This window comes from Trachemys scripta, chromosome 10, assembly GCF_013100865.1.
Source record: "Trachemys scripta elegans isolate TJP31775 chromosome 10, CAS_Tse_1.0, whole genome shotgun sequence".
Taxonomy (NCBI): Eukaryota; Metazoa; Chordata; order Testudines; family Emydidae; genus Trachemys; species Trachemys scripta.
Window position 1 is genome coordinate 24022240 of NC_048307.1, and position 19096 is coordinate 24041335.

Sequence of the window (19096 nt, forward strand, 5' to 3'; positions counted from 1 at the left end):
GCAGTTTGGGGCCTTCTAACAATCAACCTGTTCACCACAAGAGACAGCAAGAAATGCCAGCTGATTTATTCCTGAAGGGATCTCAGTCTGGGCTCTGAGCTGGAAACCGTCACTTCTGTATGCACCCCTGTATGCTTTTCCTCCAATTTTGATCACCTGCAGGTCATTCTCAAACTGAAACTGAATTGTGCCAAGCTCATTGTCGTTGCCATCCTGTGGCCAAGACAGTGCTAGTTCTCAGCCCTCCTCACATTATTGGATGGCCCTCCCATATACCTTCGTATTATCCCAACTTCCTAATTCAGCATCATGGTCAGGTTTTGTATCCAGCACTCAACTCCTTGCCTCTCATAGCATGGATGCTGCATGTTTAGATGATGATGAGGAACGATGTTTGAAGGCCGTCTGGCAAGTCTTACTTAACAGTAGAAAGCCCTCCATCAGTGCGGCCTATTTGACCAGATGGTTCTCAATGTGGTTGTTGCCTCAGCTGAAGATGGCTTATATCCAAGATATCTTGGAGTACCTGTTACACTTTCAGTGTAACAGTCTTTTACTTAGTTTGTTGAGAGGGCATCTGACAGTGATTTTTGGCATTTTATCCACCCATCCATGGGAACAGAGCATTTTCAAATTCTATGGCAGTGAGGTTCTTGAAAGGACTCACTCATCTCCATCCGGCAGTGAAATAAGTGGTTGCTTTGTGGGATCTTAATATTGTCTTAGCTGCTCTTATGGGGCCTCCATTCAAGCCTCTTGCAACTTCTTCTTTCTCTCTCTTGTGTCAGGAAACCACTTTCCTTGTGTCAATAACCTCTCCAAGGCAAGTATGTGAGTTACATGCTTTGATAGCAGAGCCTCCTTATGTGCATTTTTCCAAAGACAACAGAACTCTGTGGCCACACTCTGTTTTTATCTAAAGTGGTTTCTCAGTTTCACTTGAACCACCAGTGGTCTTCCCTAAGCTGCATTCTACTTCACATGAGCAGCATCTTCACACATTGGATGTCAGGAAATGTTTAGCTTTTTACCTGCATAGGACTAAACCTTTTTATTCTTCATCTCATCTGTTTGTGTCATGTGAAGACCAAATGAAGGAGACAAGCAGTTCCTTCACAGATGATTTCCAGGTGGAAAACTTCCTGTATCATGACAGCATACAAAGTACCTCAGACTGCACTTCCTCAGAGGGCGTGTGGTCATTCCACATGGGCCCAGGCAACACTGATGACGTTTCTAATTGATGTTCCTATAAAGGACATTTGCAGAGCTGCTACTTGGTCCTCCGTACATCTGCTTACAAACCACTATGGTATTACTATTGCATCCAGATCTGATGCAAAATTCTGCAGTCTTTGTTTAAACAGGCTCTGAGCCCCACGTCCTGCGAGTACTGCTTATGAGTCACCTGCATAGAATACATGGCTGCATCTACTCGAAGTAGAGAAAATGGTTACTTACCTGTATTGTACCTGTTGTTCTTCAAGATGTGATTCGGACGTGTAATCCACAATCCACCCTCCATCCCCTCTGCATTGGAGCCTGCACTCTTGACGTACAGTGTGAAGGAACTGAGGGAGGCTAAGGTCATGCCGCCCTTATATCCCTAGGGAACGGGGCTATAGCCACAGTGCTCAAGTGCCACCCTTACAGGTACTGCTAGGCATAATTCTCTAGCTTCCATGTCCTGGATGTGGGTCCACCTACATGTAATACACGTCTGCATCCCATCTCGAAGAACAAAAGTTACAATACTGGTAAGTAACTGGTTTTTCCCTTTTAGATAAAACAGATACTTCTGCACAAGCGTAGAAGGATGAAAAATTGCACCATGAACACATGCAATATGTATTTTGTTAAAGGTAGAACATTTGAGAACTATTTCTAAGAATAGTACCAACAATTAATTAATTTACAAAACCATTACCAAAAGTCAATGATGGGAATGGGGAAAAAGAGAAATTATTTTAAATTGCAACACGTATGAAATATTTGATGGAGACATTTTTTTGTTTCCCTTTCTTAAAGTGGAAAGAGTGAGTGGGTGATATGTGGCAGATGTGTTTTTGTGATAGCACGCTGTAGTTGATGTGTAAATCTTCGTAAATGTGAGCTAGAAAGAGTTAATTGCAGTCATTGTAGATGGCCATAGGAAAGACTGATAAGAAACAAAATGAGCAGGACTAATTTTGTTCTCATAAAGTCATGGTGTCTCAAAATCTTTTGGAAGAATGTAAAGAAGTTCCTTAAAGCTACTTTTATTTTATATAGTATGAATAATTAACACTGAGACAGATAAATAACATTTTTCATTTGAGGAAAAAAAGTGGAATTGGAAAAAACTGCTCTCCCCGCTGCACTCCCCATCCCGCTTTTGGTGCAACCTGGAACTGAAAGTGTCGAAAGATCTTAGATTAAAAGTTCTGACTAATATATTGGCAATGGGTAATATAAATGTCACTGGACTTAGCCATCAGCTAGTGATTTCAGTACATCTATGATTTTCTATATCGGTTTTGTCCTTCCCTTCCCCCAATCCTCCTCAAAAAATAAATAAATCTTGAGCCAGAAAATGACAGTAATTCCTTCCCATGTTGCTACTAAAAATTTACTTTGCCTATGGACATGATTTTGATTCTTCTTCGAGAGATGTCCCTGTGGGTGCTCCACTACAGGTGTTGGTGCGTCCCTGCGCCTTCGCCCGGAGATTTTTGCAGCAGTACTCATAGCGGCCATGCATGCTCAGAATCTGCCCCCCCTCTCCCCCCCCGCTGTGACTCTAGGGTAATAGAACGCATGCGTGGCCGGTCTCTCCAGTTCCTTCTCAACCGTCCCCGGCCTGAGACGGAGCTCAGCAGACTCATTAGAGAATCCTTCACTATTGCCTTAATTATCCTTTAGAAACCAGTTTTTCTGTCAGTTTTCTCTGTTAAAATAGTTACTTACCCAGTTTATCTTAAAAAAAAAAAAAAAAAAAAAAAAAAAAATTCCTGTCAGCCGCGGCTATGCCGGGCTCCACCGGTTTCAAGCGCTGTGCTATTTGTAAGGAAGCTATCCCGTCATCGGACGGGCACTCAAAGTGTATAAAATGTTTGGGGGAAGCTCACATTCCCCAAAAATATGCCCACTGCTGTAAACTCAGCTCCAGGGCACGGAAAGACAGGGAGCTTAAACTCAAACTGCTCCTGCTTCAAAAATCTATCGGGTCAGTTTCAGACCCAGGCATTGAAGCCGGCTCCGCTACCCGACACAGCCCCCCCCCTCAAAAGAACTCAAGAAGTCTACGAAAAAGGGGCACCTTTCCTCACCGAGCAAGACTATGAGGCATAAAGTTTCTCCAGGCAGATCAACGATCTCTCTGCCTGTGATTCCTCGCCTCAGCAATTTTCATGAGCCAGGCTCCTCCGGAACAGCGCAAAAGCCGCCTGAGGCTTCAGCGCCGCCGAGAAGCTCCGGTGCCGAGGCATCAGGCTTCCAGTTGCCTGCCTCAGTGACGGCACCGTTCGGCACCGCGAATGAGACGGTGCCGACATTCCACAGCACGCCTCACCCGAGGCAGCCCGACATTTCTCGCCCGGCACCGAACGCGGCACCGACGCCTGCGGGGCATTCTGACACACAGATCACAACCAGAAGCCCCGATCGCAGGAATGCTCTTGTGCAGCAGCCTCTGTCGGCTCAGCTTTCATCTCCCGCAGGAGCTGCTTTCACTCCTTTTACCCAGACAGCTGATCTGCTAGTATCACCTACCTTGCAGTCTCCGCTCATAAATGCATATTCTGTTTCGATGCCTGAGTCAGGATCTGAGCAGTTTTCCTCCAGTGAGGAGGAAGCAGATCCACAGGGAGTTTTTTCCCCATATCTTGACTCCCAGCCCCGGACCCAGAGCAATAAGGGCTATGGAAATACTACCTCATCCCACTCTCAGGACCCTGCCCCTTGGGGGATGAACCCCTGGATGGCACCACCTATGCCCTACCCGCCACCATGGCAATACTGGACACCATGGACATCATACCCTCGGGAACACATGCCCCGTAGCCATTCGACCAGGCGCAACACTGATCCAGTGCCGTCTCCTAATGCATATGCTAGTGACACGAGACGCCTGGCAACACAGCCACGTTCCCAGGATAAACCTAGCCCTTCTCCTGGTCCAACAGATCCGGAGTTAGCACCGGAGGAAGCATTACTTCCCCTTCCTCCCACTCCCTCTGATGAATATACAAAATTCCAGGACCTCTTTAAGAGAGTTGCTAGTGACCTGAACATTAACCTGGAAGTGGTTCCCGAACAACAGCATGAGCTAACGAACATCCTACAGCCCCCTTCTTCCTCCAGAGTGGCACTTCCAATTAACGCAGCCCTTTTAGAACCCGCTAAGTCCATCTGGCAGACTCCAGCAACAAGCCTACCTATCTGCAAGCATGCGGACAAGAAGTATTTTATTTCTCCAAAGGACTCTGAATTTCTTTTTACCCACCCAGCACCAAACTCATTGGTAGTAGACGCTGCGAACCAGAGAGCTAGACAACAGTATTCTCGTTCTGCCCCACCTAACAAGGATAGCAAACGACTGGACCTGTTTGGTCGCAAGGTCTATGCATCCTCCACCCTCCAATTTCGCATAGCTAATTATACTGCAGTCCTGGCAAAATACGACCATAAAAACTATAATAAGTTAATGGACTTTATTGATGACATTCCAGAACAAAGAAAACAACAGTTCAGAGCTATAGTTTCTGAGGGCCAAGCCATTTCACGCACCGCTCTCCAAGCAGCCCTCGATGTAGCCAACACAGCGGCAAGATCTACCGCTACGGCGATAGTCATGCGACGGGGCTCATGGCTCTCCTCTTCCTTTTTTCCTCGCGAAGTTCAGAACACAATTGAAGATCTTCCCTTCGACGGTGACAAACTCTTTGCTTCTAACACGAATGAAGTGCTTCATTCAATGAAAGACTCCAGAACAACCCTCCGGTCTTTAGGTCTCCAGACACCTACGGCAAGAAGACGACAATATCGATACCAACCATACCACCGGCCACGTTATCCTGCATTTACACAACCTTCCCATAGACCGCAGGAACAGCAACAGCCACAACGTCCACGACCAAGATTCCAGCGACGTCGCCCAAACTCTACAGGGGCGCCTCAACCCCCACCAGCTAATAGGCAGATTTGAAAACTTGGTCGAGGGTTTAGAAAGCAATGCCCTCACTTCAGCCGGCACACCAATCTTTGGACACCGCCTACGACCTTTTTTTCCAACAATGGAGGAAGATTACCTCCGACAAGTGGGTCTTAGAGGTAGTTACAATTGGATACGTCATCCCCTTCCTCTCCTTACCTCCCACCCACCCACCCTCCCCGTCCCTCTTCAGGGACCCTTCTCACGAGCAGCTACTCCTCCAAGAAGTGCAACATCTCCTTCATCTGGGAGCAGTAGAAATCGTGCCAGAGCGACACAGAGGGAAGGGTTTTTACTCCCATTATTTCTTAACGGAGAAGAAAAATGGGGGATGGCGACCAATCCTCGATCTCAGGCGGCTCAACAGATTCATCAAAAAGCAAAAGTTCAAGATGGTGACCCTCAATACCATAATCCCAGCGCTGGAGCAGGGCGACTGGTTTTCTGCCCTCGACCTACAAGATGCCTATTTCCACGTCACTATACATCCGGCCCACAGACGTTTCCTCCGATTTACCCTTGGTTCCACACATTTCCAATACAGGGTACTCCCCTTCGGACTATCTACAGCCCCCCGTGCTTTTTCCAAACTTCTAGCTGTAGTCACTGCTCACCTCAGGAGACAAGGGGTAATAATATTTCCGTACCTCGACGATTGCCTCCTCAAAGCTTCAACATTCGACGAGGCGCTCCGGTTCACACGACTCACAGTCGAGTGCTTTCTTTCTCTCGGCCTACAAATAAACAGAGACAAATCCACATTACGCCCCACCCAGCACCTTCAGTTCATAGGCGCAGACCTCGACTCTCGGACCGGGCTAGCATCGCTCCCACCCGATCGCTACAATTCCATAAAACAACTGACCACAACTATTCGCAACAGCCCTCAGGTAACTGCCCGAGACTGCCTGCAACTACTAGGTCACATGGCCTCGTGCACTTTTGTCGTCCAGAATGCACGCCTACACATGAGGTGCTTCCAAGCGTGGCTGGCAACGGTTTACAAACCGAATATGCATTCTTTAAACAAGACTCTCTCCCTGCCTACTCCAGTCAAAGACTCGCTACGTTGGTGGACCGTCCACTCCAACCTTTGTTCTGGAGTCCCGTTTCTTCAACAGGCTCCATCACGCATTCTGACCACCGATGCATCTATGACAGGGTGGGGTGCACATATGTCTCATCACACAGTACAGGGACTATGGTCACCAACCGAGACCTCCCTGCACATAAATGTACTAGAACTTCGAGCCATTCGCAACGCGTGCCGTCACTTCCTGCCACTAATCAAACATCATCACGTACGCATAATGACGGACAACATTGCTTGCATGTTTTACGTAAACAGGCAGGGCGGAGCTCGTTCCCATTCGCTGTGCACAGAGGCTATGAAGCTCTGGAATTGGTGCATTGTGAACAACATCCGGGTATCAGCTGCTTATCTTCCCGGGATCATGAACACCACAGCGGACGAACTGAGCAGACGCTTCCCATGGGACCACGAGTGGGAGATAGACGACAAAACCATTCACGAGGTATTCAGCATCTGGGGTTACCCAACAATAGACCTCTTTGCAACTGCAAAGAACAAGAAATGTCTCAATTTCTGCTCCAGAGCAGGACTGGGCAAACATTCCCTGGGGGACGCATTCATGATCTCATGGCACCGAAACCTATTCTATGCGTTTCCCCCGATACCAGTTCTCAACAGGGTTCTGATAAAAATACGAACGGATCGAGCCAAGGTGATCCTCATTGCCCCATCGTGGCCCAGGCAACCATGGTTTCCCTTCCTCACCAGAATGTCAATCCAACCACCAATCTCCCTGCCGCTTATTCCGAACCTTCTATCTCAGCAGCACGGTCGTTTTCTCCACCCCAACCTGTCCATGCTTCACCTCAAGGCCTGGTTCCTACGTGGTTCTCCCAACGCGAATTAGATTGCTCCGAACAAGTTCAGGAAGTACTCCTACATAGCAGAACGCTCTCTACTCGCAAGACCTATCTTCAAAAGTGGAAACGATTCACACATTGGTGTTCTGCCAAACATCTTTCTCCTACCTCGGTACCTCTTCCGTTTATATTGGACTATCTCTTGGGCCTTAAGCGATCCGGCCTTTCTTTCAGCTCCATCAGGGTCCATTTAGCTGCTATTACGACTTTCCACGACAAAATTGATGATACGTCTGTCTTTGCTCACGCTACTACGAAGTGTTTCCTCAAGGGCCTACAAACCTTATATCCAGACATTAAACAACCGACCACCCCCTGGGACCTTCATCTGGTACTGTCTGCCCTAACTCAGCAACCCTTTGAACCCCTAGCCACGTGCTCCCTTTTACACCTCTCCATGAAAACAGCGTTTCTAGTGGCAATTACTTCTGCCAGACGGGCAGGAGAAATAGCAGCTCTCATGGCTCATCCACCATATACGATATTTTTTAAAGACAAGGTTACCCTCAGATTGCATCCCAAATTTCTTCCAAAGGTACACTCATCATTCCATATTAATGAACCCATACACCTCCCGACTTTTTTCCCGAAACCACATGCAAACTCATTTGAAGCCTCAATGCATACACTAGATGTTCGCAGAGCCTTGTCATTCTACTTGGATAGAACCAAACCCTTTAGAACCTCTTCTAGACTTTTTGTCTCTGTTGCAGAGCGCTCCAAGGGCATGCCTATTTCTACCCAGAGACTCTCGAACTGGATCTCCCAGTGTATCCGACTGTGCTATCAGATGAAAGGGGTTGCACCTCCAGATGGCATTAGAACACACTCCACTAGATCTCTGGCTGCCTCCATCGCGTTCTTACGCAAAGTTCCCTTGGCTGACATTTGTAAAGCAGCCACCTGGTCATCTGACCATACTTTTGTTAAACACTATGCCCTTATTCAAGGCCCTTTATCTGACATACGCTTGGGCAGGGCGGTACTCTCGACGGCGTTCCTACCAGATCCGAAGTCCCTACCTCCTTAAGATACACTGCTTTTAAGTCACCTGTAGTGGAGCACCCACAGGGACATCTCTCGAAGAAGAAGAGGAGGTTACTCACCCTGTGCAGTAACTGACATTCTTCGAGATGAGTGTCCCTGTGGGTGCTCCACTACCCACCCTCCTCCCCTCTACTTCGGAGTTGGGGGGCCTCCGTGGTAGAGAAGGAACTGAGGAGACCGGCCACGCATGCGTTCTATTACCCTAGAGTCACAGCGGGGGGGGGCAGATTCTGAGCATGCGTGGCCGCTATGAGTACTGCTGCAAAAATCTCCGGGCGAAGGCGCAGGGACGCACCAACACCTGTAGTGGAGCACCCACAGGGACACTCATCTCGAAGAACGTCAGTTACTGCACAGGGTGAGTAACTTCCTCTTTTTCAATCTTTAAATTCCTTTTTATCTAACCAATAGATATTAAATAAAAGAGGAGCTGCATCTTTTCAGTGAATTTGTTAAAGTATCTAGAAATCCTGAAAAATGAAGGATTGCTTCAAGATGTTCTTTTAGATACACACATTTCCTCCCATCCCCTGCCTCCTGAAATGTTCTCAGACTTTAAAGATTTAAAATAATTAGTGTTTAAAAAAAAGTAACCATGAGTTATGAGGGCAATAATCCTAATCATGTTAAAATAAATATATTTTTTCTCTCTGGCCCTTTGGCACTCATTGCTAGGATTCCCTAATGCTTTTAATATAATAGCCCAGGAATTATCATTAGTGGTTTTCTTTAGAGAATTCAGACCCTCAGCAAGATTAGATTCTGGGCGGGGGAGAGGAACCAACCAATCCTGAAACTCAGTTCAAATGGACACTGCATAATGAGCTGAAGAAAAACTCCAGTAGTTTTAAAGACCCGTTAAAGAGATTCTGTATTTGTAAAGAGCTGGATATAAAGAAACTCATAAATCCTTTCACTATCTGAATTCTTGGCTGGTGAATCAATACATTTTTTTTTATTTTGTTTTCTCTAGTCACAGTTAAAAAGTCAAGCTCCTTTGTCAATATTGTCACTGCAATGAAGTGATCCCAGCCAGGCACTGGGGTTGTTACTGTCAGTTCTCTTAGTGATGTATTTATAGAGGAGAGTCAGGAGAAACCTATCCCTCTTTTAAGCAGTTGTCCCTGACTCTCAACATTCAATAACTTCCCATCCAAGGAATGTGTTATTTCTCCCTCCTTCTCCTATTGCTTTTGCTAAATATATGGTGACAGGCGATTTACCCTTGTCCTCGGCTTTGAGACCTTTGTGACTCCCTTCTCTTTAGCAATCTTGCAAATGAGTCACTGAATTCCATGTGATTCTTGTCACACCAGAAGTACCCGCACAGAATGTACTGGAAGTGGGTGTTCAGAAACTTCTTCACAATGCTTCAGGAGGCTAGAAGAAAAGAGGAAATTATGTTTTGACATCCTTTTTTATTTAAAAGGATTTTTAAAAGCCTCGGTGTACTTTTTATATAAACACAAAGTAAGTGCAAAAGGTTGGCATTCCAAGCAGCTGTTACTTATTATACCATAGGATGTCTTTTAAAAGCAATATGGGGAAGATTATTGAACAACAGTAGGAAATTATGGATATTTTTACTGATGGGCACCTTAAGGGGCTCTAGCATGTGGTCTCCTCCATGGCTGGTGGCTCCATTAGTTTGTGACCACACTGCCTTTGTGGTGGCTAGTTCCATATGGGCCTTGTGCTCAGGGGAGGCCAAGGACTGAATGTAACTGGCCCTTGCACAAAAGATACAAGATGGGGAGAAGGAGAGCCCAGATTTCTGCAGGTCATGCAATCTCTTTCGTAAGATGTAGTGAAGACTTCCCTCCCATCCCCATGTGTAACTATCCCAGTGTGCTGTAGCCTTGGCCAGAAAAACCACCACTGGGTTGGTTGGGTCAGCACAAGTAGGTACTGTTAGTCATAGGCCCACTTCCTCTGAGCGCGAGCTCTATGTGGATGTGATTGAGAAGCCCTGCCCCTTCAGTGCATCTGTACAGGTGAGAGCATAATTTGGAGATTGTATTTTAGAGACTGACGTTATACTATTTGTTTAGATGTTGGCACCTGTATTTTAGAGATTGACATTGTACAGTTTGTTTAAAAGTTTTCTTTTTACAATCAGCACTGTGTAGGTTTCAGAGTAACAGCCGTGTTAGTCTGTATCCGCAAAAAGAAGAATACAGACTGATACAGACTAACACGGCTGTTACTCTGAAACCTGTCATTATGCAAAGCACTGTGTAGTTACTCATGAATTTCCAGAATTTCATGTCTGGTTCATGTCTACTTCTCTGTATGTACAGAGCCCCTGCTACAGCAGGGCCCCAATCCTGTTCAGGGTCTCTAGGCCCCACTGTAATATTAAACATAGAAAAACAATAACTTTAAAATTTTCAAGACTTTAAGACCCATTAAATGCTCCAGACACAATAACAGACCTGTGGAGAGGAGAGATGATGATAGCTAGATTGCCTTTATTATAGGTAGGCTTGGCAGAATTAGATTTTCTTTTTATAATTTCAGTGGATAATATCGGTGCTTATTTGTAATCATTTAATTTTTTTTATTGATTTAAATGTTCGCAGATGCGGGGAATTGGGGGGGAGGAGTCAGTCAATAATTATTTAATGGTGGTAGATATTAAAATTCAAAATGTTAACGATTTATAAACCATTAAAACACAAATTGTTAAAATGATGTGTCAAAATATACAAAGTAAATATCCTTAAATCCACAAATCCTATCTGGTTTTACTTTTCATTCATCCGTCCATTTGTAACCACCCTAATTACAAAAATCTAAATCACTGGATTTTACCCATGAAGTCTTACTTTGCCTATGTGTAAATTTTGATTATTATCAATGGAACTATTTTTTCACTGGTTTGTGTGTATAGTGAAATCAAGATTTACTGACATTACTGATAAAAATCAAATCCTTTCAAGCCTAATTATATGTAGGACTTATAGCACCACTTATTATTAAGGTTGCCCAACACTTCCCAATATAAGACCCTGTTTCAGCTGCTTTTAACTTTACCAAAACTTCAACTATTCAAGCTGAAATTTTGTGTGTTGGATTGTTTTGCCCCAGGTTGGATTGTTTTGCACAAGGTTAATTCTGGCATTTCCTAACACCGGAATCCTTGGTTTTTCAACCATGCAGTTCTTCTAACCTAGTTTTCTTTGTGTGGAATAATATAGGGCATACATTTGAGAAATTATTTACTGATATATGATTCATTGCATCTTTGTCAGAGTACAGCAGAGTTAAGTCAAGAGGCAACCTGGCTGACTGGCCAGTTAGAGTAAAAGTTTTGCTCTGTCCCCTCTCTCCCTGTCCTGCCCTTTCCACTTGCTATTAGAACAACACATGATATGTCTACGTAGACAGCCTGGGTAGACAGATATGCACTACCTCTGCCTGAGCTAGTGTGCTAAAAATAGTGATGTGAACATTGCAGCATAAGTAGTGGCACAGACTAGCCACTCAAGTACAAGCCCACCAGATGCCCCAAGTCTATACTAGCCCATGCTGCAGCGGCCATGCTGCTATTTTTAGTATGGTAACTTGGCAAGAGCTAGCAAGTGTCTGTCTACCTGGGCTGGGAGGCATGCTCCCAGCTGCAGTATAGACATTCCCACAGAGTGTCCTCAGAATTTTCAGATGAAAGCTTCTATATGAATTTTGATAGCTGTGACTTTAATTAAACTTTTTGTAATTCCACTTTGTGCTGTACCTGTAAGAAATAGACTGATGGCAGCATATCTGGAATCCATCTCTACTGTGATGTTGGAGAAGGAAGAGAGTTCAAATGTGGGTATCATCATGAAGGATCAAGTTTCTTGTGCCTGATATCAGTCATCTGAATGAAATCATCTGGAGCAGAAAGGCATATCGATAAAAACAAACTATAAAAATGAGAATAAGACTATTCTCTCAGCTCATTATACATGTGTCATGGGGGTCCTAGATCAGTGGATGAGCATTTTTGGTTACTGTATATGCTGCAGAGCTAGTAGCAGGCATAATATGGAGAGTTAAGAATGGATTGATAGCCTTTTGAATAATAGCAAATGGCCTTTTATGATCAAAACTGAATTTTTCTGCATTTAATTTAGAGATTTTTATTAACAATAAAAAAGAGCTGAAAATACTTCACAAAAGGTCTAAAAAGAAAATTGCATCCTGACAGCTACCATATATTCCAATTCCCATCAGGGTGGTTCAGAATGATTGAAAATATGTGAGAACTTGAGTTGAAACGCAAGGCTTGCCAGAAGGGAGGCTTTTGCTGCCTCCTCAAACCTAAGATTCATGGATCTTTGATGCAATCACAGGTCCTATATCCTCCCTCCAACCTATGTCAGTTCATAGAATAGATATTATTAAAAGTATCATTGAGATTTTCAAATTCCTCCTTACAGCTGGGTGAACTATTTGCAGTACATTTATTCATTGCATTTAGCTCGTTTCCTGTTTGCAGAGCATGAACAGACCATCACTTCTAAAAAAATTCAACTCCTTTAAGAATTTGCTCATGGCTAGCAATACTTGGTTGAATGTTTTGTGGTGATAAAGTCCAGCCTATGGATTCTTCTTGAATGATTTGCTTCTTTTGAGTTTTTAATATTAGCATTTCAGTATATGAGTTGTGTGATTGGTCTGCTAAGTCACATGTTATTTATTCTGTTCTTTGATTGAATTACCTGTACTTTATAAGCCATTTCTGCCCTAAATAAATGTTTTGGAATTGAATTTTGACTGTCAGTCTGAAATTCATTTCCTGAAAACATTCCTATGAACTCAGCTTTGCTCATATGGATCTTCATGAAAACAGAGCAAAACTTCTTGAGAAGTCACCAAGGCATTCAAACAATTTTTTCACTTTTTTCCAACTCTGCTTTTATACATTAGTACCATGAATAGAGCTTGCAAAAACTCATCAAATTTGAATTTTCAAAAACATTCAATTATTTCAGTAACAGCAAACTTTTTTTGTAAAAAGTTTTGTTGAAATTTTGAAAATGTGAAAATTTTTGACCAGGAAATTATACCAGCCTTAGTACTTGAGGAACTAGTCATATTAATTTTAATACACTAATTATAAGTCAAACAAATACCTGGACCTAATTCTTCCCTTAGAATTTGACTCCCACTGACATGTGGGCATATATCAGGGAGCAGAATTTGGCTGAATTCTGCTTACAAAGTGCAGAAAGGAGAGAGCAAGAATCCAGTCACACAAAGTATGAACTAAAGTGTAAATGTCTGATTTTAGGGTAAGCCTGAATCAACTGGCACAGATACGTAGGGAAATAATCCTTTAAACAGGAATGCAGTGTGAATGTGCAAACAGAGCTATACAGGAAGAAGCATACTGCAGCAAAATTAAATGAAAGTAAAGTTAGTTTCATTCTAGTTTGCCATAGGCTTCATTAAAATGAAGTATTCAATTGCAGTGTCATCCCATGAAAATTATACTGCAATAAACAAACTATTTTGAGTCTAAAATCAAGGTTTAACAGAAGTGAAAATGTTCCTATAGCAAATAGTTTATAGGCAAGCCTATTTGCTGCTGTCTCACAGTTGGCATTGGAGCCTGTGAATTCTTGCTATACCAAGAGCAAAATTTATGAAGGAAAGCACTACCTCTGTGGCCCAAAGGAAGCAACTGCTGTATAAATGAATATTAGCTGACTCTCGCACTATATGGGAGATGGATTGGGAATCTAACCTTTACAGTAATAATACAAAGAGCATTTTACCACTGAAACTGTGGAGTGAGGATCCTAGATGTCTTTCCCACAATGAATTGCTTTTAGTCATATTAAATTGAAGTTCCTCATTAGTCAAGTTACTTCAGTTTAGGGCCAATTTTAACAAAACATTTTAATTAACCTTCACTTCTGGTAACACTTCCTTACAATGTTATCCAAATGTTTACTCAGTCTGAAACCCAAAAGCCCAAAGGGCTACTGCTAATCCTATGGAAATACTGAAACGTTCCCAGTGTGGTGCCTGTACATTCTGCCTTTCCTAGCTGCATAGCTTGTTCATTTTGTAACCCTATCCAGAGACCATTTGAAAAAAAAATAACTCCTCACTGCCAGTAAGCCACCTACCCCAGGCTCAGAAATGAATTACTTTTGTCTTTAAGTTATAGGTCAGGGGTGGGCTTAGGTGTGCACTATCTCAGCAGGGATTGTCAGAAGCATTGTTCAGGGAAACAAGGCAGCTCCTGCTGTACTTTTCAAAGGGTGCAGAATGAACTTCCATCCACACGAAAGCAGCTGCACTGGTTCAAGCCAATTTCCCCCTCTCCCCTTTGACCTTGCCCTCTCCCTGTGGATGGCAAGCATGCTGCAGGTGCTAGTCTGGTGCAGTCTTTGTGGTCCCTTGTGCCCTAGGCCAATGAAAGAGAAGGCTCCTTGCATCCTATGCTGTCTTTTGTGCAAAAGCTCACCTAAAACTTAAAAAATAAGAGAATGTGGATGGCGAGGACTTCATTTCAGGGTTGTATTTTCAGTGTGGCTGGCAATGGCATTATCACCTGTCCATCCCACGACATTGCTTGCTCTTTTTTTAGTTTTTGTTTTTTGATGGAGGGACTAGTTTTCGAGGGAGGGACTTCCTCCTGGTTCCAGTGTCTCAAGCCTCCTGTGGTCAACTCAGCTGCCATCACGAGATACCCTGGAAGTTGTGAGGGAGCAATATAGAATGTCAGAAATATGCTGATGTCACTTCGGGCGTGAACATTTTCATACAGCTCCACAAGAGGGGCTTTTGCAGGAGGTGTAGGGTGACCAGATGTCCCGATTTTATAGGGACAGTCCTGATTTTTGGGTCTTTTTCTTATATAGGCTCCTATTACTCCCCCACCCCCTGTTCCGATTTTTCACACTTGCTGTCTGGTCACCCGAAGGAGGTGTCAGTCCAGCACGGCAGAAGCACAAGTTGTCCTTGAAGCAGGCAATGTGGAGCTTTTAGCTGGACAAAATTCAGGCCTTCTATGCAAATTATTTAACAGGAGATCAATCTGTGCTTACATGTCTCTTTTGAGTGTTTCTTTCCTTCTCTCTAGTTTCAGAGGCCACATGATTATTCACCCCCCTTTCGATTTGGAACCGTTCCAAATGGGAGCACAGAGAGAAACATCAGAAACAATTACCCAGATATGCACCTCTATATGACAAAGTATAATCAGAAAGGCGTTGAGGATGCATTGGTCAGCTTGAAAACTGGGTAAGCTATTTTTTATTTATTTTAATGAATGCTGCAGGCTTTACAGAAACTGAGAAATATTGATCCACACTTATAATAAGTGACTGTCAGATACCAGGCCTTGGTTCTGGATGAATGGTTCTTCTGTTCAGAGATGGACTTTGTAACCACAGGGGAGCAAAAACTATCTGCACGTAATGTGTGTGCCATTTTAATCATGTTGGAGGCTGTGATACCAAACATGCGGTAGGTTCAAAATGTGGAATTAAAATTTCTCAAATTGAGATGAAAAAAAGTACAAATCTATGTGAAAACCCAAACCATAGTATAGTGGCAATATGCCCAACACTGAAGCAGCATGATTTGTGACAATCTGTTCTCTACTCTCTCCCCTCTCTACCGGATGCCTTTCTGGAACTAGCCTTTTAAGTTTGGCAAAGCCAGGCAGATACAGCCTTAAAGTGGCCATTTTGTAAGCAGCAACCTTCCCTTCTTCTAGCTAGTCTATACCTTTTAAATGTTCCCCTTCTTATTGCTGATCACCTAGCATTGTGCATTCTCACAGACACAAACCATTTGATTTTATTCTTCATAAAATCTATTAGGATGGGATGGACCGCAAATGTCAATTAATTCATCTGCCAGCATTGTAACAGCATCAATGTCCTTATTCCTTAAATAGCTTAACCTAGATGTTGTTGCAGGGTATTCACACCCCATCCCCATTTCGGGTTGTGATACCACTGCCGTTACAGTCTCCCCAACAGCCTCTAGGCCGAAAGTGGCCAGAGTCCCTGCCAGCAGCCCTTACGTTCAGGGCAGTGCGGTATAGTGGCTAGAATCAATATAACTGCCCTCCGGTGTAGGGCAAGATGGCCTACCAACTAGGGTCAATATAACAGCCTTCGGGTACAGGGCTGTGCAACCCAATGGCCAGAGTCAATATTGCAGCCCCTAGGTGCAGGGCAGTGAGGCCCAATGGCCAATATCCAGGGAGGAGGAAGAGGCCGCGATCAGGGTGGGGTGACAGCCTAGGCAGAAAGGCCTGGGCCCACCCGACTCCACCAAGCCTTGACCTAGGGCCCTGACGGTGGCAGAGTGGTCCGCCACTGGGTCAGCAGGGACTCCGACCAAAACACGCTGACCTCACTTAGGTGGGAGATACCACTTGCGCACCCTCTCTGGGTCGCTTGCTACTGTGTTTCCAGGTGTTGTAGTCCATTGAGCATCGAGGTTCCAAGGCTCTTCAGTGTGAGTGATTCCCTGAGGCTTCATCAGCCGCAGCCCTCCGGTCTGGCTCTCAGGGTCTCCGGTTCCCGCAGACAAAGACTGTGATGGCTCTTCAGCTGGAGCATTCACCCAAGGTCCTTCCCCTCTAGCAGTTAGCCTAGAATGAGCTGGGCTGCTCCCTTTTATACTGAGGCAGTAGTTGGAGCATGCCCAGCATGGTCTGAGGGGCGAGACTTCCATCACCCATAGTGTGGAGTTAACCCCCTCTTGTCCAGTGCAGGGTATGTACATCCCACCACAGATGGAAACACTGTATACTTCCTTCCTGTCTTTGAACAAGTCTTTTCCTCTTTGAATGAAAGGTTGATCTCCACCTGTTTGCCCCCTACGGGTGTGTCTTACTGCTTGCATATCACATACCAGTGCATATTGCTACAATAGCAACTTCTGAACAACACAACACTAGTTGGGATCATCTTTTATAAACATATTGGTCATCTTCAGAATTTGACATTTTCTTACTAAAACCTGATTAAAACTATCAAAATTAAGTATAATAGAAGATGGAGATTGTTCACTTTTTTTAATGATTCAACTCCAAATATATTGATCAAATGAGAGGCTCAAGTTAACCAAAGATTGAATTAAGTAGCAGTATATCTCCACCAGTGGCAATCTCACATCTTACTCTAATGCATATCTTTTCTTATAAATATTTAAAGTTAGTATGGAAGCTAATTTTCCTGCTACTGTTTTAACCTGTTACTTTTGTTTGGGCTTCATTGTCCAATCAGAATAACAGGTGCCTATCATTTTAATATAAATCTATCCTGTGTACTGGTAGACAGTTGTGTTATGTCTCTTCTTATGTCCAGATGCTCAAGTCTCTCTTAGCCTTTACTTGTATTCTAGATCCTGTCCTATAAACTTTTATCATTTTATTGCTCTTTTCTGAACTGTTTCCAATTTGTCAATGTCTTTTTAAAATGCAAGATGTCCAAAACTGAAGGTAGCACTGCAGCTTATGGCTAACCAGTGCAAGTTATATGTTTGTTAGTTTATATGTGTGTTGTGAATCATGACAGGACAGCCAAGCCTTACTGCTTTCTGTATGAAACTTCCTGAAGGTAGCTACACTCAGCAAAAGTCTTTACCTTGGCCAAAGATTTGGGTTGTTGTGTGTACTTGCAGGGGTTTTTTGTACACATTTTATGCAGTGTGGTTTTTGCTCCAGCTGCTTGCACTATAAAAGACTCTAAAACACAAATAAAACACCATTCAGGTGATGGTGTGTGAAGGCAGTTGGCTGGTTGCAAGGGAATTCTGAATATCCACTGAAACTCAAAACTGATTCCTGTTGCACCATCTGTTCCTCCTCTCTACAAGATTTAATCCTCTTGACAGCATGAACTATTCATTTTCATAGACTTTTCCCACTGGAGTTTCTTTTCCTCCTCTAAGTGATTTCTCATCCTGGACATTCCTAGGTGTCTACCCTGCTTCCCTTGAGTGACACTTTTGCAGCAGATGGTGCAAATAACCTGCCATGTACAGTATTTTTCAGATCAGTATAAGACAACTGTTACATACAGCTGAGTTCTTTAGTGTTTTGTTTCATGGCATCTAAGGAAGGATTAAAAGACAAGTAAAAATACACCATCAGCTGCTGACGTTTCAGACTACAAAAGTGTCACTTTTTCTTTGATTATATCCTAGTATCTATCACGCCAGCAGGATTATAGCACCGCAGTCAGAAGGGGTTGGATATTGTTTCCCCTTAGACTCTGCAGAACAAAAGCTGCAAAGGGTCCAAATCAGTGTTATGATTGTGGACACTCACTCTGTTACTACAGAACACTGTATTGAAGCCCAGGCAGCACATCAGTTGCCTCCTGTTATGTTCTTGAGTTATATTTATGTCACCTGTGGTCAAGAGGGCCTCTGTTACCACATCTCTGCTGTTACATACTCAGTATACAGATGGCTCAATCTCAGTGAACTGACCTGCCCCTTTGACTCCATTCACTCTTGTTTCCTGGCTTCTGTTGCTTCCCATCTGAACTCCTCTTTCTGTTCATGTTTACTAAATAAAATGTCAAAACAAAATCTACAATTTACAGTCACAACAGGCGTACAGCACACAAATACAAAAAGAAAACATCCAAACTTTTCATCCCCTAGACTCTTTGTCTTGAGAACTAAAAGGTCTATTTGATTGCTGGTTTTGCTGAAGTCATCTGTTTTTTCTCAGCCATTGCTAGCTCAAGCCTTTTCTGCAACTGCCCCATCTCTCTCTACCCCTTTGTCTGCCGATGTATTTAGGGCATGAAGGCCATGAGGTCTATTCTCATGGCCTTCATGCCCTCATTACTATTTTAATTCATGTGCAGTCCAGTTTCACTCCTTTCCACTGAAACCACTGTCATTCAGGTCACGGGTCAATACCTCCTGGCC

General features: G+C 43.7%; 1 protein-coding gene across 1 annotated transcript in view; it reads left to right on the forward strand.

Annotated features, from left to right (window-relative positions):
• GRIN2A (glutamate ionotropic receptor NMDA type subunit 2A) overlaps nt 1-19096 on the forward strand; it is a 302724-nt gene that overhangs the window by 220654 nt on the left and 62974 nt on the right. The window contains exon 10 of the mRNA XM_034784000.1: nt 15273-15433. Coding sequence (XP_034639891.1) covers nt 15273-15433 — 161 coding nt within the window. The remainder of the gene's footprint in view (nt 1-15272; nt 15434-19096) is intronic.